General features: G+C 37.8%; 1 protein-coding gene across 1 annotated transcript in view; it reads right to left on the bottom strand.

Annotated features, from left to right (window-relative positions):
• Positions 1–1,555: 1,555 nt before the first annotated feature.
• Positions 1,556–22,143, bottom strand: part of KDSR (3-ketodihydrosphingosine reductase) — a 47,030-nt gene continuing 26,442 nt past the window's right edge. Inside the window, exons 7-10 of the mRNA XM_073332215.1 lie at positions 20,592–20,675; positions 10,480–10,563; positions 7,903–8,004; positions 1,556–7,571 (exon numbers count right to left, since the gene is read on the bottom strand). Coding sequence (XP_073188316.1) covers positions 7,452–7,571; positions 7,903–8,004; positions 10,480–10,563; positions 20,592–20,675 — 390 coding nt within the window. The 3' untranslated portion in view covers positions 1,556–7,451. The remainder of the gene's footprint in view (positions 7,572–7,902; positions 8,005–10,479; positions 10,564–20,591; positions 20,676–22,143) is intronic.

Below are 22,143 nucleotides of genomic sequence, written 5' to 3'. Positions count from 1 at the left end.
GGAAGGTTTTAGTATAAGGTGGGTATGAGATCTGGGTTCACGCTTGCCTCCTAATGTCAACAGGGGACAGGTTGACGTTTGTGTGTGACGTGAGAGCACGCATCACAGAGTATGTTCCGACTTATTGGGGAGAAAGAGGATAGTGGTAGATACCACCTCTCCCACAGCAAAGCCAACATACAGAAGTATATTTGCCAAGAGTTTGGGCTTACAACATGGTTTATTTAAGGGGCATTAATGATCACTTCCACCTACCAAAGTCTCTTTCCTCTAGGGATAACATGTGCTAACATGAGACATTCACAATGAGAGGCAGGGATCCAGCTGCATCCTATGCCAAACACCTCCTCCTCATCCACCTCACTGGGGAAGAAGAGTGCCTTCCTCCCCTTCAGATATACTGTGTACAGAGTAATTACAGAGATGGTGGTTGGGTCCCTGCTGCATTGTTCATATAACATTGAACTTGGTATAAAAGATGTAGGTGACTCTCGAACTCATCATTCTCCCTCACCTTTTGGTGCCCGTGTTTCAGTTCCGTTCATGCCATCTTGGGCTTCCTCGCTGGGATATCAGGGTTCTGCCATCTCCTTCTAGTTGCTATATTCTTATATCTCAGGGAATACCCTAGTTGGGCCTGGACACACTTCTCTCCCCTCACCTGTACAAGGAAAACAAACACTGCTCCAGACTAGGAAGCAGCACAAGAGTAAGGAGCCATGTTTGCAGCAAAAATGTAGCAGGTAACAGGAACTGATGTGGTTGTGAAGACCAGGCTGGGCATTAAAGGAGGTGGACTACTGCTCCCTGTGAGACCTGTGCAACAGAGTTCAAAAGTGCTACCCAACTGCTCACTCTGGAAGGATTGAACGATGGAGGATTGATTATACCAGTACACATATGCCCATAGTACCACTGTACCAACAACAATGGGAAACTATGGTGGAAGTGGAGAGTTTTCTTGATACGAGACAAAATTAAGTGGCATCAATTTTATTTATGTTTTAAAATATTTTTTATATTTTTATACCTACCAAGTTATTTTGGTAATTGCTATAAGTTTTGTGCGGTTTTTTTTTTCGTGTGTGTTTTGGCAATCTAGAAGTCAAATTTATTAATACTCCCCTTACTGCTGCTGCTATCCTGAAACACTTGAATATTGAAAAGGAAATAGATCAATACTTAATCACCACTTAGGGTTCTTGCATCAAGAAATTAAACGCTCCAGTTCATTTAATGGGCCACACAAACCAACAATTTCAAACCTGGCTGCCTAAAGTTAGGCTCTTAAATATACATAGGCTGATTTTCAAAGGTGATGAGTATCCGCATTGCCTAGGACTACAGAGGAATTCATGGATGTGCAGGGCTTCAAGTCAGGCCATAGATTTAAATGCCTAGATATGGAGTTAAGAATCTAACTTCAAACAGGCAAGGTTGAAAGTTTTGGCCACAATCTTGCATGTGAGCAGAGCTAGTGTAATACTGCCTACATATGGACAGGTTTCAGAGTAGCAGCCGTGTTAGTTTGTATCCGCAAAAAGAAAAGGAGGACTTGTGGCACTTAAGAGACTAACCAATTTATTTGAGCATAAGCTTTCGTGAGCTACAGCTCACTTCATCGGATGCAGAAAGTGGAAAGTACAGTGAGGAGATTTTATATATACACACAGACCATGAAAAAATATACATTTGGAAACGTACTGGAAATGGCCCACCTTGATTATCACTTCAGAAGGTTTTCTCTCCCCCCACTCCACTCCACTCTCCTGCTGGTAATAGCTCATCTTAAGTGATCACTCTCCTTACAATGTATATTTTTTCATACGCTATCGTAGTGTAGGGTTTAATAAATCTCAAAAAGTTGCATAAAAATATAAATTTTGCCCTAGATTTTGGCATACAATGAGCTCAGTGTAATCTCACTTCTAGTCTTACCCCACATGTTCTTTTAAGTAAAAAGAATGATATTTTATGTTTCAGTTCTCTCTAAAACAAAGGGGATGCGTAGCTATTAGAAACTCCCTTTTGGTTAGAGAGCCATGAAGAACATATGCCTTGTTTAACCAGTTCTTCCAGATTTCTTGTAACATCAGCAGACATCTCTGTTATGGACAAGTTATCAAGAGCAGATCTCTTAAATTCATTCAGGTCTTACTCTCATTAATGCTATTAAGTCTTTTCCATTTGATATAATCCTCACTAATTTATTTTGGGAATTAGCATATTTCAATATTAACCCTAACACCAGTATTATAAGCCCATATTATCCTCAGCTCTACTCCTAGAATTTCTATGTACATAAAAATAAATAATTACGTACTGACTATTCATTGTTTTAATCAGTACCCATTATGGCAACAAAGAAGGAGCTTCACAATTAGAACTTTAAAGGTTTAAAAACAACAAGGGAATTTCCCTACCAACAAAATACAAAGATGTGGTCTCAGCTCATTCTACCCAATTCTTCAGTGTCTTGGCATTGTGGAGCTTTTTGTCCTTATTTGTTAGGTTTCACCAGCTGCCAATGCTTCATTGTTACTTCTTGCTATCCTATGTCCTAGTCTTATGCTAGAGCTTGGTATCAATTTCAGGATTTTTCTCCCTAAATACAAGATAGTATCTGAAAGGCTAGAATGAAATTCCCAGCAGTAAAGGATCATGGAACCTTTCAAGACCCTTTTTATTTAAACTACCTCAAAGTACCGAGGGTGTAGGCAGAGAGATTTTTATAAATTTATATTGCTTCCTAGAAAAAAAGAGACTTTAGTCGGTTCTCCAGCTTTTCTCACGGTGGCCTCTTTCTGGTGATAGCAGTACAGCCTCACTATGAAGTCTCTTGCCATTGCTAACCTTGGGAGAGGATAGAACAATGTCACTTACAATCTCATCTGCTCTCTGCCAGTCAAACTCAATGGGATTATCAAAGAACCACCTTTAATTTCCATTGCTCTTTTTCGTAAATCCAGTTTTGCTTTGGCCTGCTACTTTGATGATCAGTTCCAACTGCAGTGTTTTCCTGCTCCTGTCTCCGTGATAGACTTGAAAGGTGGAGAGTTTCCAACTTCTTAATTCCCAAATATTTACAATAATAAAAAAAATATCAGTCCTCATGGCTTTAAAACTCTGCCAAGCAATTTATCTTTTGTTAGCATGTTCTTTTCCCAATCCAGGCTTGCTTTGGGTATCCTGGTAGCCACGTTGTCTTCTCCACTTGCAGGTGAGAAGCTTTGAGTTCACAAGAGTAGGTTTTTTTTTTGAAAAGCAACTTCTCAAATTTTGAATTTATTTCAGGAGTAGGTAAAAGAAGGCTTACTTTTTGTAGAAGGGAATTTTTCTCTTAGAAAATCAGCCAAGGCAATCCTAACCCATAGATATCACATTCTACAATTTGCTTTAATTTATATTAACGTAAAAAAAACAAACAAACAACAAACAAACCTCAATTCTCAAGCTTTCTAAATCAGGAAGAGAGCAAACTTTCCCTATCAGGATTCACCAGTATTAGAAAGTTGCATAAAATATTCAGCAAACCATGATGCTAGCATTATCCTCTGCATCTGTGCCAAGTTTCAGTGAAGTGAATGGGCATTCATATGCCCCTGCTAACTGGATCTCCATGTCAGATCAGGGCTATTGAATGCTTTACAACTTTGGTGAATGAGGAAGTATTAGTTTATAATAAGACTGATAACATGGAAGGCTTTCTTGCACTTAGAATGTTCACTGCTACGATGCAAATTTTACTTTAAAAAGTTTTCCTTCAAAATTTGCTCCTAAAATAAACACCTCTGTTACTGTAAGTTCAGTTACAATAAAAGTTTTATACACACACTGAAAAGATGACAATCGATTTCCAAAGTTTGAGTGCAAATCTAACAACTACAAAAACTTGTAAGACAGCCTTAGGTGTTGTTTTTTTTTAAATATGAAGAGACTTAAATTTAGAACTTCAGAATAAGCATTTCTGTTCCTCCATTTATTTTGAGGAATACAAAACATGAAAATTAGTTTACAGTTCTGGCACAAAAGCTTTTGAAGCAATAAACTGGAGATGGGATAGGTTTTAAAAACAGCCATATACATTGTTACCATTTAAAAGTGCCTAGTGTTTCACAGCAAACATGTAACTTCTTTCTTAGTAAATATTAAACCTACCTAAATTGCACATAAACCAGAATTTTAGTAAGAAAGTATACTGTATAAGTCTAACATTAAAGCAGTAACTAGAAACTAAATGAATGTAAGAGAAACCTTTTGGCTCAACTATCAAAACTTAAATTGGAATGTTTAAAAGAATTCAAAAAAAGGCATAACATTTGAGTTTGGTTATAGCATTGATTACATATTGTTAATTTGACAAAAGAGTGGTAAAAAGTGTTTTGTTTTAAATTCTTCAGAGATCTGTGACTCTACTGAAAAAAAAAATTAGATGCAACTATCTTGATTAAATTTAGCTGACAACAATCTGTAGGCTATCAGTCATCTTTTCCACAAGATTACACAGCATTCTTGTTTTTAGCTCTCTCCCAATGTTTACAGCTTTATGCTAAAGCCTTATTAGAATCCCTTAGCTCTGATTATTTCCAGATTAGGTGGCTTTGACAAAAGTACTGAACAACTGCAGAATCCTAATGTATATGAAAGTCTATCAATTAGTTAACTAAATGCACTAGCTTGCACCAACAAAACTAGGACATTTAAAGATCAAATTCTTTAGTTACCTGGTTCACACTACTAAAATAGATATAGGGTTCAATCTGCAAAGCCTTACTTAGTTATAGTATGCTGTAGCCTATGCTGTAATGGAGATGCAGACTACGGTGATGGAAGGGTTTCTTTCACTACTCCACCTCTCCAAACAATGACAGCTAGATTGATGGAAGCATTCTTAGATTTATCTACACTTAGGGATTAAGTTGGCATAACTACAAACACTCAGGGATGTGGATTTTTCACACCTCTGTTTGTCGACCTAAGTTTTAAGTGTAGACTAGGCCATATAGTCAAAGGGACTACTTACAACGTGCAAAGTTAAGCAAATGCACATCTCTCTGCAGGATTTGGGCCACGGTATGTTAAATTAATTCAGTAGTCTTATCTAAGCACAAACTTTAAGAGCAAGCACCAGCCTTAATTTGGAGTCTTCAACCAGCACTTTCAAAACTAGCTAGTGACTGGCTACTCAATTTACGGTACTTTAAACAGGGCCCAATTTTCAGTTTGGGTACTCAGCACTTTCTGAAAGAACAGTCCTTAAGACTTAAAAGTTCAGCACCCAGAAATTGAGGCACCCAGAGTTTCTAGTTGCTTTTGAAATCTTGGCATTCAGGCTTTTGATGTAAGTCAGAAACTTGAGGTTATTTTTAGCATTTTGACAGAAATACTAACTCATTGACTTGGTATCTGTTTTGAACACTTTTATTTAATCTTATTCTTGATTTATATCAAGGCTTGATATTATATACACACTAGTAAGATAGATCAGGTCCTGAGAGAATGGGCTGTGATGACTTTCAATAAACAAAGCAAACAATGACTGTGGATGCTATTGTAAATTCTCCATAATACACAATCCATAAAAAACAGCACAGAGCAACTAATGTATATGCAAAATAGCTTCTTTGGCTGTGAAACTCAGCTGTTTAGAATTGTAAGGGATGCCCACTATGCTCAAATCTATGCATTCTTCTGATAATTAGAGGCATGCAAATTTTACATGTTTAAAGAGGCACTCTGGTAGGTTGGCCCCCAAACTTAGGCTTTGTGAAGAGCATTATAAAGCCTCGTATAAACACTCAATCTCTCAATGAGAAACTGTTTAAACTGTCAGTTTGAATACTCCCCTAATAGGGTTTACAGAGCAACCCTGCAGCACTGTGCAAGTGCAAAAAACCCAATAAGTTAAACTGACTAACTGCACTGGGGTGAGGGGGGAATAGTATAAGTCATGAGTTACATTTTGAAATTATTCCAGTTAATAATGCAAGATAAGAAAAGATATTTTAGCATATAGCGTCCCATTAAACCATTCCTTAGATGAGGGATATAGAAGACTAAGTAACAGTATCAATTTCACCCAATATTTGATTAAAAGTTATTCCTGTGGAGGAAGTGAGAAGGACAAATTTTACCAGCCAAGTTTTAAACTTTAAAATATGGATTGAGACTAGAAAAGCCTGACATCTAAAAATGTAGGAGTGCGAACAAATTTGAAAGATACAGATTTTGCAAAAGAAGACTCTCAGGCACTTACTGTAGTCGTCCAACTGAACAATATATCACAATCTCTTTATGCTATCATTGTTATGAACTAAGCATTTTCAGTGTTTGACACTTAAAACTGCTAGAAAGTATTGGGTTCAGTGCAGTCTGGCACAGGGGTGAAGCAGTCTTGATTCATATGTGCATCTAATAAAAACCAAAACAGTGGAGTGTCTTTTTAAACCAGACCGTGTCATCCTAACAAATATACTCACATCCAGGAATAAATTAACCTGGAATGCCATTTTGATCCTCCTGAAAGCTACATTCCTGCTACTGGAAGAGCCTAACATTTTAAATTAACATTTTAATTACAAATGATTCTATAAACTATTTGTTTGGCTCATCATTTGCAGTTTTTAAAAGTGTGCATAATGGCAATATTATGCTACCTTTCTCTCCTCAGCTCAACTGACAGATAAAAGGGGTAAATTAGAAGATTATACATCAATTTAGAATTAGATTGTGGCTTTCAGCAATTTTAACTACTTGCTGTTCTAATGGTTTCATTTGTTTAGAAGGTATTTCAGAAGGCCAAAAAAATATTTCCCAGCATTTCTCAGTGGAGAATGGGTTCTTCATTTCCCTTTAGAAGAGTATGCAACTACTAAAGCATACCCCAACTACTCCCACACTGAGAAGCTTTGGATCATATAGGTACAGTTCTCCCACCTAAAGATCCCACAGCCATAGTAGTGCATGATGAAAGCCACGGATAAGTCTGTCTGACAATGGGGAAAGTAATCAGAACATTCAAAGTTAAATATGGTTGTGTAAATCTATTAGGAGCCTAAACTCCCTCTTCAAGGAGAGTTCAAACTTCTTAGGTTCAATGTGTGATGGTACTTACCCTTATCCTTATTTCTGATCACACCATCAAAGAAAGAAAACCTAAGTATTTGTCCAGAATTACCAGCAAATAACCCACTTCGAAATTTTACTCTTCACACTTACAGTCTCTAGATTCACAAATGTTTCTCCAACTCAAACCACTGAAAAAAACTAGTCTTCATTCATACTTTTGCATAGTTTTGGTATTTCCTGGGGTTGTACTTTTCTTCTCTCTTTCACTTCCATTTCATCTGTCACATATCAAAGCCTTTAAATGAAAGTCTTCAGGTGAGAAACAGTCCCATTTAGCAGCCAGCTGTCCAAGATTAACATTCTTTTGATTCAGTGAGTAAAGATTATTTAGTTTTATCTGTACTTTCAGATTTTTCCCTTTGTATCATGCAGCGACGAACTATGCTGTCAAAACTTCCTAGGTAAAACAAGCCAATGATGCGAAAAATGCCCATGCAAACAACCTGCAACGAGAGAGAAAAAGAACTTAGAGCTATCTCAACATGTTTTTTTTTTTTTTATTATAGTCTACACAATATGATTGTTTTTACTTAATAAGCAAACAGCCTCATGCAGGTAAGTAATTTAAATTCAGTGAATGAATAAACGTTTACTGGAGACTTGCCTTGGACAAATTAATTAACTTACCTGTGCCACAAATTCAATATCTGTACAATATTCTCTCACCTCACTGAGGTGAAGGATCAAGGTTTGTAAAGTACTTGAAAATGTAAATTATGACTAAAATCTTTGTGAATAAATATGGTTAAAAATTACAGCCTCTCCAAATCTTACCTGCTGAAGACCTTCAGTAATAGCAGTGACAGGTGACATTCCACTGGTCAGTATTGATAACATGTAACCATCTGAGCCCATAAAACTGTTAAAGTTTCCTTGCTGGGAAAGAGGGGAAATTTAAAAAACCACAAAAAACAAACGTTACCAAATTGCAAAATTCTCTCTTAATTGCTTTAAAGTAATATTACCAATCAGACTGGTTAAAGGCTCTTGCTGTCCTTCCATTCCCTTAATTCAATGGGGAGAAGTACTGCGAAGTAACACGATACCAAAAGAAACGTAAGAATTAAAAAAATTAAAAAAGAATTAAAATAAAAAAAATTAAAAGCGTTAGAGATATTACTTAACTACCAACAGCATGCAGGTTTCTGCCCACAGAGCACAGAAAGATGATAAAGGAACATTGATTATTTAAGATGTTTTCCCCACTTATAAACAGGCTTCAAAGACAATACTAGATTCTTCTACAATGAGAAGACTCTCTAATGCTAGAATCTGAAGAGAATGAAAATATTGCTTGTTCCTTATCAAGGTTAGCTTGCTGAAGGTAGATGCTGTTTATTTGGTACCTCATTTCAAATGGGGTTAGAGACTGTTATCCTTCACCTACACAGTATGTGTCAAAATGAGCAACAGTTTTTAGGTACATGTGGGAAATATACCAGTTTTACTTCATGTTGGGTGACAGTGACCCAAACCACGTTTTTGTTTTGAACTGCAGATTGCTTAAGTACCTGAATAAGGTGTCCAAAATCAAAGTGCACATGGAAGGCTGAACAAATCCAGGGGTTAATGACTAAGGGTGAGAGCCATCTCTTTTCATCTGTATGCGCACATAACTGCGCACCCCCCTCCCCCATCTATCATGATGGGGATCTGATTCCCGAATGTGGTCTCTAAGTGCTAGTGATATACAGTAGAACCTCAGAGTTACAAACACCCGTGAATGGTGTTCATAACTGATATGTTTGTAACTCTGAACAAAATATTATGGTTCTTTCAAAAAAGTGTACAGCTGAACATTGGCTTAATACAGCTTTGAAACTTTACTACGCAGAAGAAAAATGCTGCTTTCCTTTTTTTTTTTTTTTTTTGTAGTTTACGTTTAACACAGTACTGCATTTGCTTTTTTTTGGTCTCTGCTACTGCCCGATTGTGTACTTCTGTTTCCAAATGAGGTATATAATTGACCGGTCAGTTTATAAATCTGTTGTTCGTAACTCTGAGGTTCTACTGCACAAATGTGAAATTAAGCATGCGGAAAGAGATTTAACATTAGCTAAAAGATATAGCCTTCTCAAATAAGAGAGTAGACTTGTCCATCTAGCAGTTTTTAATTGGTATGATTTGTTTTTACATATGGCACATTATGAAAAATGGTATTTGGCTTCCATGAACAAGAATTTCTCATTCAACAAAATAATGAAATTGTCCAAGAGTATGACTGCACAGATAACTATAGCAAATTATCGTAATCTTCAGGCAGCGCCCCTGTGAAAATACTGGGAAACTGGAAAATAAATATTTCCTTCTTACGTATTATTGTTACTCCGGATAACCCTGTGCACGTAACGGAAAGATCTACTTGTCATGATAATTTGACCCCCTCCCTTTTATTTTAATTTTTTTGACACATTTGGACATTCTGAAACAGTGTTCTGTACTGCATTCTCTTGGCCACAGGGTTTACTTTTTTAGGTTATCTGGAAATAGCTAAGAACAACCATACAGCATATGGGTGAAGACTCAAAAAAACCCAAACACACACTTGCTGAAGGTTTAGATCGAGTTTTTAAAGTAAGAAAGGGATGGCCTCTACCTGTCTGGAACTATAAATTATACGATTGGGTTGCCAGACTATGTGAATAAATTAAGAACTGAAACAAAATTTGACGTATGTGGCTGCAAGCAAACATGACAAAACTTTATTTTCATGACGTGCTTGAAGCCAGGCACTCCTCTTTAATGTCATTTCTCTTTGTGCTTTAAGATTGAAGATTCTATAGCACAAGATCTCTGAGAATAAAGAGCTGCTGGGAAGGCTGATGTCTTCATTGCTACAACCAGTGGGAATTTCTGCACTATGATTATTCACAAATCAGATATTCACACACACTAGAATACTATGAATTTTAGTATAGTTATTTCAGTGTCAACTGATCTCAACCAGAGAAATGAAGGCTTTCTTGGATCTTTCATAGGCACTAGGCAAGTAACCTTTTATTAACCATTTGATGCATGGAAAACATCTTTAATATTTTAAAACATTCATAATTTTTGTTTGAGTTTATTCTGACATGACATTGCTGCATTTTGTTTTGTCTTTAGAGTAGAAGCTCCAAAGACATATTAGCTCCAAGAGATTAAATGAAACATGTTTGGGGGTAGGGTGAAAAAGGGAAAAAGAAATGCTAAAGAATAACATCCCAGGTACAAAAAATACAAGTAACATTTCCTGTAGAAGAAATATTTTTATATTTAACAATTCTTATTTACATCTTTAAACAAGTACTTCATGCAACCATTTCCCATCCCATGCCTTCCCTCAAAGACCTCATTAAAAAAATTACTTACTATGGCATCTTTAACAATAACTCTGGCAACCTGTTCTGCTTGACAAACAGATGAGGTTTCTGAAATTAGTTTAGTCTCCAAAGGCTTTAAAAAAAGATATAGAAATATTATTATAAATTTGATTATATAACAACACAGAGAAGACAAAAATACTCTGTTACCATTATTTCTTGTGTCATGTAATTTACCTGCCTTAGGCTTTAAGTCAGTAGTCTCCAACCTTTTTACATACAAGGTCACTTTTTGAATTTAAGTTCAACTCAGGATCTACCCCACCCCTTTCTGAGGCGCACCCACTCCATCTCCCTTCCCTCCGTTGCTTGCTCTCCCCCACCCTCACTCACTTTCACTGGGCTGGGCCAGCAGGTTGGGGTGTAGGAGGTGGTTGGGGGTGCAAGCTCTGGGAGAGAGTTTGGTGCAAGAGGGGGCTCCAGGCTGGGGCAGAGTGTTGGGGTGCAGGAGAGGGTACGGGGTGCTGACTCTGGGATGGGGCTCACAGCTGGAACAGAGGTGCGGGAGGGGTTTCAGGGCTGGGTGCAGCTCCCACCTGGCAGCACTTACCTTGGGCGGCTCCAAGTTGGCAGCATAGTGGGGCTAAGGCAGGCTCCCTGCCTGCCCCGGTGCTGCGCCACTCCTCTAAGTAGCCAGCACATCCCTGCAGCTCTGGCTCCGCATGTTGCCCCTACCATTGGCTTCAGTTCCCCATTCCTGGCCAATGGGAGCTGCGGGGCAGTGCCTACAGGCAGGAGCAGCACACAGAGACCACTTGCCCCCGCCCCCCAGTGGCCACAGGGACGTGCTGGCCACTTCTAGGAGTGGTGCAGGGCCAGAGCAGGCAGCACTTTTAGCGGCCGGAGATCGTGATCAACGGTCAAAGGCTCCAGGATTGACCAGTTGATCATGATCTACAGGTTGGTGATCACTGTTTTAAGTGGATTGGCATCAGTTTAGGTTCGCTGTACTAATACTGTTAACAAGAGATACCTCAGACTGTCAAATATAACTCCTTTTACAACATAAAGGCATATTTCATAAACTAAAAGGACAACTTCATGAAAAGTTGCCAATACTTTGTTTGCTTTTAGTTATTTGTAATATTTTACGATTGCAGATTAAAAATAGTAATTGCTCAAGTGTTTTATTCTTAATTGAAGTTCTTAGAATTATTAAACTGTATTTAGTTTATATACTAGATATAAATTCAATTTCTATCATTTGTAGCTTATACTGGAAGTTTAAACTGCTTTCCATTAACAAGAAAATACTTTTAGATCCACAAACCAAGAAATCATTAAAAGTGTAGTTTTCTGTACACAATATCCTTCAAAATCCACTTTTTCATCTCTTCCCTTTGTTGGGGATTTACAAAATATGCATGTGAAGTTTTTGCACCTCTCAAATGAAGCAGCTGATGTGCTACATTAATGCCTCAAGGCACATATAACTTGGCATCTATCATTTAGATCTCTTTTAATCGAACAGGTCTGTTAAAAGAACAGAAACAAACCAGAGCCTGGCATGCCTAGCTCTTGGGCAGATGGGCAATTTTATAACTCAAGCATACTGCTTGGAGAATTGCTGCTGAAATTTAAGCAGCTCAAGACTGAAAACTCCAATACAGAAACTACTTTAGTACAACATTGAGGTTGCAGAATCAAAACTTCAAGAGCATGGCAATACCTTATGTTAAGATCATATACACAAGCTTAACTCTGCTCCATTGTGCATTTCCATTATAAAAGAATCTTTAGTTGCATCACAACAGCCTATTCCAGATAAAGTTGTTTAATAAACACGAACTCCAGGCCTGTAGTGGTCAAGTGGTCTGTAAAAAGTTAACTATACATTTAGTTAGCTGCATGTGCACATCAAAAGCATTTAACTACACGCACAGCTAGAGAGATTAGCAAAGACTCAAAGTGGATAAAATCTTAAAAAACAACAACAGGTATTTATTTAATTACAAGGCATTTTTTAAAATAAACCTGTTCAAAATTTTATGACAACCTAAGTCCTAAATTTATTGTAATCTATTAAGGTCATTTAAATAGATAAATAAAAAATTTAAATAAATGATTTAAGGGTGTGGCTTTTTTAATTCTATAAAAAAAACAAAACAGTAGGAAAAACATCTTGACTTTTGAGGTCATCTCAAGCTTTGGAAACGTCACAATGTCACTACCACATTAAAAATCAATATTATTTTCAGCCTTTTCAATGAAGCTGCTGTTTTACATTTTTCCAGATGTAAGTACTTCCACAGATTCTGTTGTTCAGAAAAGCTTTTGGTTTCAATTTAGCTAGCAGGTGCAGAGAATATTTTCTTCATTTGGACTAGTTTATTCAAAAGTTGAGAAATTGACTGGGAATAGAAAATGTAAAAAGAACGCCTGTTTTCCTCTTCCAGTCTATCAAAACCAACCAACCAAAAAACAAACAACCAACCAGGTGGAAGATGATGAGATCTACTAATTCTAAAGCTTTGAAGGACATAGGGACCAGATTTGCAAAGGTTTTTAGTCATCTAAAGATGCATATACAGGCCTAGTGTGATTTCCAAAAGTTCATTAAGCAGGCTAGGAACTTAACTGCCGTTAATTTCAGTTTGCAGTGTTGCTATAGCTGTGTTGGTCCGCCAGTACAGAGAGGCAAGGTGGGTGAGGTGATGTCTTTTAGTGACCAACTGCCTGTGGCAAGGATCTCAGGAAGAACTCTGTGAAGCTTGTCCCTTCCACCAACTGCAGTTGATCCAATAAAAGACCTCACCTCACCTGCCTTGTGTGTCTCATTAATTTCACTGGGAGGTAGGTATTCAATCAATCAGTTTGGGTACGTTTGAATATCTGGCCCATTGTGATCTGAAAAAATCTGTTATAATAATAGAACACCCATTTAAATTTATAACAACTATTTTTTGATGTTTTTCTATATTTTCCAATATATTGATTTCAATTACAACACAGAACAGTATTGTACAGTGCTCACTATTTATAATTACAAATATTTGCACTGAAACAGAAAAACAGAAGAAATAGTATTTTTAATTCACCTCATACAAATACTGCAGTGCAATCTCTCATGAAAGTGCAACTTACAAATAGACTTTTTTTTTAAAACATAACTGCACTCAAAACAAAACAAAGTAAAACTTTAGAGCCTACAAATCCACACAGCTCTTGTTTCAGCGAATCGCTAAGACAAACAAGTTTATTTACATTCAGGGGAGATAATGCTGCCCACTTATTTACAATGTCACCTGAAAGTGAGAACAGGCATTCACATAGCATTGTTGTAGTTGGCATTGCAAGGTATTTATATGCCAGGTATGCTAAACATTCGTATGCACCTTCATGCTTCCACCACCATTCCAGAAGACACTCATCGAAAATATAATGTGTTAATTAAATTTTTCACTGAACCCAGCTCTCTCTCTCTCTCTCTCCCTCCAGGTATAGCCTTCTGACCATGACTTGTGTGATCAGTTATAGTTTTCTAAATCTGAATTTTATAATCAAATTTAAGTTAGATTTATTATAACTGTTTTGTTTGTTTGGCTCCCCTATGGTTATTTATCATCATCATCATGTTGTCCCTATTACACCTCTGGCATTTAGGGCAGCGACAAAGCTCCTCCACTCCTGTCTGTTTCTGGCAAATCTTTTTCAGCTTGGCTTCCACAGCTCTTCGCCATTGTTTTCGGGAAGCCTCATTTTCGCTTGCCTTCAGGTGTCCATCTTATTGCTATTCTGGTGATGGAATCAGTTTCCATCTGACGCACATGACCGATCCATCTCCAACGCCTCCTGGCAATGATGGTGCTCAGATCCTCTTGGCTGCACTGTGTCAACAGATCTTGGTTTGAGATTGTTCTGGGCCAAAATATACGGAGGATTTTTCTGAGGCAGGTTGTATGGAATGAAGACAGTTTGGACATGTCATACTTTCTCATTCCCCAGCATTCTACACTATAAAGTAGTGTTGAAAGTACGCAGCTCTAATAAACCTTGAGTTTGGTTTTGGTGTTGTATTTTGATGATGTCCAGACTGTATTTAAGCTCCTGAAGGTATTCCTGGCTTTATTAATTTTGTTCTGGATCTCCTGGCTTGTTCCACCATCCTGGCTGATGGTGCTGCCCAAGTATGTGAATGTACTATGGTTATTACCTGGCAATAAATAACTTTCATGGTTAAGCTGCTTGCCTCTCTCCCCCTCCCCCCCAATGAGTGTTTTTCGGCTCTCATATTTTCTCTGCAGCAACACTCCTCATACCTAAACTAAAAGATCCCTGCAGCACCCAAAAATCCTGTGGGGTTTGCTCATCAAGTGGGTTACTACCAGAACTACTGTAATGTGAAAGTGGGCATAGGGACGTGCTGAGCCTGGGACATAGGAGGGTGGCAGACTGAAAGTGCTGCTTGACCCAGCCTGCTCAGGCACGCTCTATTCCGGTGCAGTGCCCGTGGCACACGAGGGGGACAGCTTGGAGGTGCTGTTCTTGCCAGCCTGCTGAATCTAAGGGCCTATGAGGGTGACAGCTTGGAAATGCTGCTTGACCGAGCCCGCTGAGTCCAGGGACATAGAAGGGGTCAGCTTGGGAGTGCTGATTAACCCGATCCTCTTAGACACGCTGTGTGAGATTCTGGGGCTGGAAGAACCCAGCTCTGGGGAACCTAGGTCTTGCAGGATAGCTCCATTGGGCGGGAACTTGCAGCAGGGAGAAGTAGAGCTCCGTATGAGAACATGAGACACAAGCAGTACATTGATAGAATTACAGAACCTACCTCTCCCCCAAAAGAGTAACCCTAATAAATGAGCATACACCAAAGTAACAGGCAAACCTGGTAACAAAAAAAGGTATCAATAAGGTTGGTGCTTGACCCCAGGTTTCAAAATCTGAGAGGGATGCGGTGTGGAACATGCTATCAGAAGTCTTAAAAGAGCAATATTGATGCGGAACTACATAACCCAAACCATCAAAAAAGAAAAATCAACCTCAATCAATCTGTTAATGGCATCTGACAGAGATGATAAAAATAAAGGGGTGCCGGTCCACACTGCTATGGATTATCATCAAGAAGAACCCGCCTGTGCTTGCTTTCAGGTGACATTGTAAATAAGATAGCACTGTAAATAAAATAGTGGATAGCATTACCTCACATTAATGTAAACAAACTTGTCTGTCTTAATTGGCTAAACAAGAAGTAGGAGTGGGTGTACTAGGCTCTAAAGTTTTACATTGTTTTGTTTTTTAGTGCAGTTATGTAAAAAATTTCTACATTTGTAAGTTGCACTTGCATGATAAAGAGATTGCACTGAAGTATTTGTATGAGGTGGACTGAAAAATACTACTTGTTTTGTTTTTTACAGTACAAAAATAATAAAGAATAAAAAATAATATAAAGTGAGCACTGTACATTTTGTATTCTGTGTTGCAACTGAAATCAATATATTTGAAAATGTAGAAAAACTTCCAAAAATATTTATAATACATTTAAATTGGTATTCTTCTATTTTACAGTGTGATAAAAACTGCAATTAATCATAACTATTTTTGTGTGTTAATTGCTTGAGTTAACTTCGATTAATTGATAGCCCTAATGCAAATGTATCCCGACAGAATGAGATAAGGAATAAATGCAGAGTTGCATATTTAAGGTGTAGCTGAAAATTTAGATTTTAGATGCCAAAAATGCAATCATTTACAATACTAAATGCACCAGAAAAACTTCAGTATCTTTTTCTATTCCATTATAAACCATAGGGAGATTTTTTATTAAAATAAATAAAATAAAAAAAGTATTTTCTTGTAGTATTTGCAACCAAAACACTGAACATTATAGAGAACCAGGAAGTGAAATAGGCTATAAAAATTAGCTAAGTGACCGTCACACTAGATGTTGAAGCAAAAAATGAAAGATAGCATAGTGAAAAGAAATTTAAAAAGTTCTATGATTTATCTGCAATGTTATTTGTAACAGCTAAATTTTAAAAATATATTTCCCAAAAAAGCTTAGAATGAACATTAAAGGACTGTCTTTTTGTGTATTTGCACAGATCTAGCACAATGGGGCCCTAAACCCACCTAAGGCCTTTGGGCACTACTGCAATATAAATTGTTGGTTGTTTATTAAATGTGAGGGGGAAAAAAATATCTAACTATTCCCTCTAACTTTCAGACACCCTACAATTATCCTGACTGTTCTTTAGTTGTAAGGCTGTCCAATGTACAATGGAGAAAAAACAGGCACTCATCATTTCTTCTAGACCTAAAACAGTATATAAACAAGGATTACATCAGGCATTTGGCCTTGACTTAAAAAAACCCCACAAAGTTAGGGCACATCTTTATTTAGTATTTCTTTAAAAGTAAAAAGATGCTAACTGGAAGAACGTATAAATTAGAGCAGAGATTGATTTTTTTTTTTTTAAAAAAACATGAGCAGCTTCTCTCTGAATTCATTATTCATGCGTTAAGCTCAGCCCTTTAGCTCAAGCCACCAGAAGAGGAAACCACACAACTCGATTATGAAGCTAGATTGCTAGATGCCCTCAGGAACTGAAAAGCTGCCTGCCTGTTCCCCCGGCTGGCAATCACCCAAGTAAGTACTGTAGGAGCAACCTAGTACCACTTGGGCTTTACTTAGTAATCAGCATCATTCTGAAGTGTGTCTGTGTGTCTGTGTCATGATTAGAGCAGAGAGAGACACGCTTTGTAGGAGAAAAGCCCCAGCAAACACCCTCAGGGTGAAAAGACAAAAGGAGAATAGATTTAAGGCTTGATTTTTCACCCCACTAATTATTGCCTTAGAAAGGGAATGCTTGCTTTTGGCTTTTTGAAAGTCTCCTGAGTTTGTAGAAATTACTCTTACTTATCATGCGAATTCCCCAACTCATAATAGGAGCGAAAGGGACCTGTGTAGAAGTCCTGCTTCTTTCCCCAGGGAACCCACTTCAGTAAGGGGAGACTCTGGATCATTTCATGTTTCTCCAACCCCCCAGCCTAGCTCTGTTGTAGGACTTGCTCCCTCAGCTAGCTTGACAGCTTCCTCTCCCCAAAAGCTCAGAGTTCCTGATCAGGCTTTTCTGTGTTAGGAATCATGGCTCTTCGGGGCAGGGTGGGGACCCAACAGTCTGACTCTGAGCCTATACCCTGGCAGTGCAAGGGTCAGCTGACTGGGAACAGGCAGTGCATAATTCACTCCCTGTAGAGCTTGTACAATGCTGCCACACATAGGGAACACTGCTTAAATTTGAGCCAGGTGTTTGCCAGAAAGCTCTACCACGCCTTAGTGGGACTGAGCTGTCTGGAAGGGAGGTACAGCAGTTGCAGATCCATGTGATTGAAACCACCACACTGCCATTTACCTGATCCAGGGGAGGAGGAGGAGGAGGAGGAGGAGGAAGTTCATAAGATGGAACTTCACACAAAATGAATAAAAATAAATATTTTAAAACAAAGTGGTCGGAAGAATCTTCACCACCACCGTGTTCCACCACTGGAGGCAGAAAATCTGGTGGCCTGAACTGCTGGTGAGTTAAACTTAGTCCTGGAGCCTCTAGCAACAATACTGAATTACCTCTGAATTCCAGAGGTGGGGGGGGCATTAGTCCATGAATAATGAATGAGTGAAAGCGAGCAACAGAATTAAAATTATCGAATATTAACAAGCAAGATCCTTAAGCAAAGGGAAAAGCTAGCTGTAAAAAGCAAGTAGCAAGATGAAGTCACATGAGAATTCCTATAGTTTGCTTAAATAAAACCAAATTTAAGGATTAGATTTTTTTTCCATTAATACACACCTCAAAAAGTCTGTTTACCAAATAAACTATAAAAACCACTGGATCTCTTTTAAACACAAACTAATCTTTGAGTAAGACAAGGTATTTCCTTGTAACTACTTCCTTGAAATAGGATCAGTTATGAAAGATAACAGGTACAAAACCAGAGGGGACACAAGAAATTTACAACACAAAAGAATTTCCAATCTACATAAATATTCTTGCAAATCAGATTCCTAGTTCTTCACCTTTAGGGGTTTTTTGGGTGGGAGTAGCAGAAGGATTTTGGATTAAATGTATACTATCTCAAAAGAGATTGACTAAACAAGAATATTTTGATTGCAAAAGAGTTCTGTTACATAATCCTTAATTCCTATATAAACAGAGAGAAAGACAAAAGGAACGCAACACTCAATTGAATCTCTTATTACATATAACGCATGGCTCTCAGAAGTAACATTATAGCTGTTCTAGGATAGGGTGATCCACTTGGTTTCTAGTTCTCTATATGGTAATAAAAGGAGCCTCATCTTCTCAATGCTCAGTTTAAACTTCAATATGAATCCTAGCCATGCTGCTCTTTAAAAAGTTACACTTTTGTTTGGTGATCTGTTCTGGAAGGTCTAGTGAGGAGAAGCAACTTATTCTATATTAGAATACTTAGGGATTTTTTATATATTTATTTAAATAAAAGCCTCTTGTTGACAGACACACTGGTGGAAAGAGATATGGTAGAATTGCATTTAGGTGTCTAATACCAAGAGAAAAACAAATACTTTCCATCATACTTTATTACTACATTATGGTTAAGATTTTGTACTGGGGATTTTTCATCAAAGTCATGCACAGATTGTGGGCAATAAACAAAAGTTCATGGAAGCCAGTGACCTGTCTAGGTGTGTGTATGTGGGGGAGGGTCAGGAGGCTGACGCCAAAGTACTCATGGAAGAACCTGAAGCAAATACTCACCTGCAACCACCCACCACACAACAAAAACACTAACCCAGAAACCTATCCTCGCAACAAAGCCCGTTGCCAACTGAGTCCACATATCTATTCAGGGGACACCATCATAGGGCCTAATCACATCAGCCACACTATCAGAGGCTTGTTCACCTGCGCATCTACCAATATGATATATGCCATCATGTGCCAGCCATGCCCCTCTGCCATGTACAGTGGCCAAACTGGACAGTCTCTATGTAAAAGAATAAATGGACACAAATCAGACGTAAAGAATTATAACATTCATAAACCAGTCGGAGAACACTTCAATCTCTCTGGTCACTCGATTACAGACCTAAAAGTGGCAATTCTTCAACAAAAAAATTCAAAAACAGACTCCAAAGAGTGACTGCTGAATTGGAATTAATTTGCAAACTGGATACAATTAACTTAGGCTTGAATAAAGACTGGGAATGGATGGGTCATTACACAAAATAAAACTATTTCCCCTTGTTTATTTCCCCTCCTACTGTTCTTGTAAAGTGCTGGAAATGGCCCACCTTATCACTATAAAAGGTCCGCCCACCGCACCCGCTCTCCTGCTGGTAATAGCTCACCTTACCTGATCACTCTTGTTACATCTTTATGGTAACACCCATTGTTTCATGTTCTCTGTGTATATAAAATCTTCCCACTATATTTTCTGATGTATGCATCCGATGAAGTGAGTTGCAGCTCACGAACGCTTATGCTCTAATAAATTTGTTAGTCTCTAAGGTGCCACAAGTACTCCTTTTCTTTTTACGGATACAGACTAAAACGGCTGCTACTCTGAAACCCGTTAAAGTCACATGACTTTGGTGACAAACTCGTATCCTTAATTATGACCAAATTCTGCCTTTAGTTATGCCCCTGAAAACTACTTAATTCATAGGTTCATGAGTGTAACTGACGCAAAATTTGGCCCATCTTAATCAAATAACTTTTAAACTTTAAATATTAAGCAGTTAAGTAAGACTTTTGTTTCTGTTAAACCAGTGTTGAAACAAGGTAGACTGGTTTACAATTGCTAACACTGGTCCCATTTTTGTGACATTTTCAGCAAGACTTCGTAAAGAAAATTTACGTAGATTTTTACGTAAATTTCTTTGTAAAGAAAACACTGATCTGAATAAAATGTTTTCTTACTAGTTAATTGATTCTGAATGTTCCCTGTTAAATATTTGACAGCTAAAGTTCAGTAGCATTATCTAATGACATTTAGGGGACATTTTATTTTTTTAAACATATAAAGCATGATCTTAATGAACACAGTGGACAATGCATTTTAATTTCAGAAGTGACAGATCCTGGACATGTGTGCAAGATTCTTTATCAATTAAGTTACCTTTGTTTTGATTTCTTCTGCAAAGCCCGGTGTGTCAGTATCTGGAGGATAGGCCACTGTTACATAGATATTATAAGGCTTTACCTGTTTTTTTGGAAAAACAATTGCATCTGTTAATATGAGGGAAATATTGTTAAGTTTCGTATATTTATACTGACATTAGATTGTGCTGAGATGTTTCAAACATGTATACAGTCTTACAACCAGTTCCCGCAGGATCAGGCCTATAATTTTAACAAGGAAGCATAATAGGAACAACAAAGAATTTGAAGGACTATTAATACATAAGTGATCTTTAAAACGTCTTCATTCCAAAAAGTGTAGGAAGGAGAAAGCTGCATTCTTTCTCAGTTTAAAAAATTGAGCTTATGAACAGATCACAACACTGTTGAACACCCATGCTCATCTATGGTTTTTAAAGTGTAGGACAGCAATGAGTCTGGCTCTTACTCGGGCACAAATTCACATTAATGTGCTTCTGCCAGCAGTGAATGTATACTGTAAATATGGTGAAAAGGAGATCGTAGAATACTCTGTCAGCACAAATAAATCTGATCCTCTGAAGTTAAACAGAGGTGTTACCAAGTGCTGTCTCAAAATATTGGAGTCACATATTTAAAAAAAATTATAGTGTGTGAAAATAAACACTCAGAAGAATAAGTACACAGCAAGCATTAAGAAAGATCCCCAGGGCAGAAAGTGACTGTTATGTGTTTGTAAAGCACTTAGCAAATAAGATCACTAGCTTTCTAACGCATGTACCCATTGTAAGGTTAAGACTCAGACTGAACATGAGAAGAGTACTGTAAACATTCCTAATATGTTTTTTTCTTTTATAAATATTCTATAATTAACTTAAGTTTACAAGTCATAAGGCCATAGGTGATTTTTTTTTCCTTTTAATTAGAGTCAGATTTTGGCAAAAATATCAGCCACCAACCTTCTGATCAGAATCAGAACAGAATGCATTCAGAGCCACTAAATAATAGACAATGGAGTTGGAGTGATGAGAGGTACTCTCTATCCCCCTCTCCACCCTCCATCTCTAAGCATATTTTAAGCACTCCCTTTACAGCACTTCAAGTCCATTCTGGCTGAGGAAGCAAGAATGTAGGAATCAAAAATGGGGTGGGGAAGGAGGGGAGATCCACACAGAAATGTTAAACAGTTTAAATGTAAAAAGTAGTCAGACTCAAGTTCATTTGGATGATATAAAGCTTTCTTGCCACATTGAAAGAATGTGCCTGTTAGGTGTTTTAGTGCTGGATCTGCCCCAACTTAGTTTATAGAATGTAATTATCTAAGGGAGTAATTATGGGTTAGTGCCAGATCACATGTCCATGGATTTTATTTTGACTTCCTCTGCAGCATGGCGCACGGGTCACTAGTGTAAATGATGAATGCTCTGTAACTGGAAGCCTTTAAACCACGGTTTGAGGATTTCAGTAACTCAGCCAGAAGTTGGGGGGTCTATTTCAGGAGTGGGTGAGGTTCTGTGGCCTGCAATGTGCAGGAGGTCAGACTAGATGATCATGATGGTCCCTTTTGACCT

Source organism: Lepidochelys kempii, chromosome 2 (genome assembly GCF_965140265.1).
Source record: "Lepidochelys kempii isolate rLepKem1 chromosome 2, rLepKem1.hap2, whole genome shotgun sequence".
Lineage (NCBI taxonomy): Eukaryota > Metazoa > Chordata > Testudines > Cheloniidae > Lepidochelys > Lepidochelys kempii.
The sequence above is the reverse complement of the archived record's forward strand: the minus strand, read 5'-3'. Positions and strand labels throughout refer to the sequence as shown.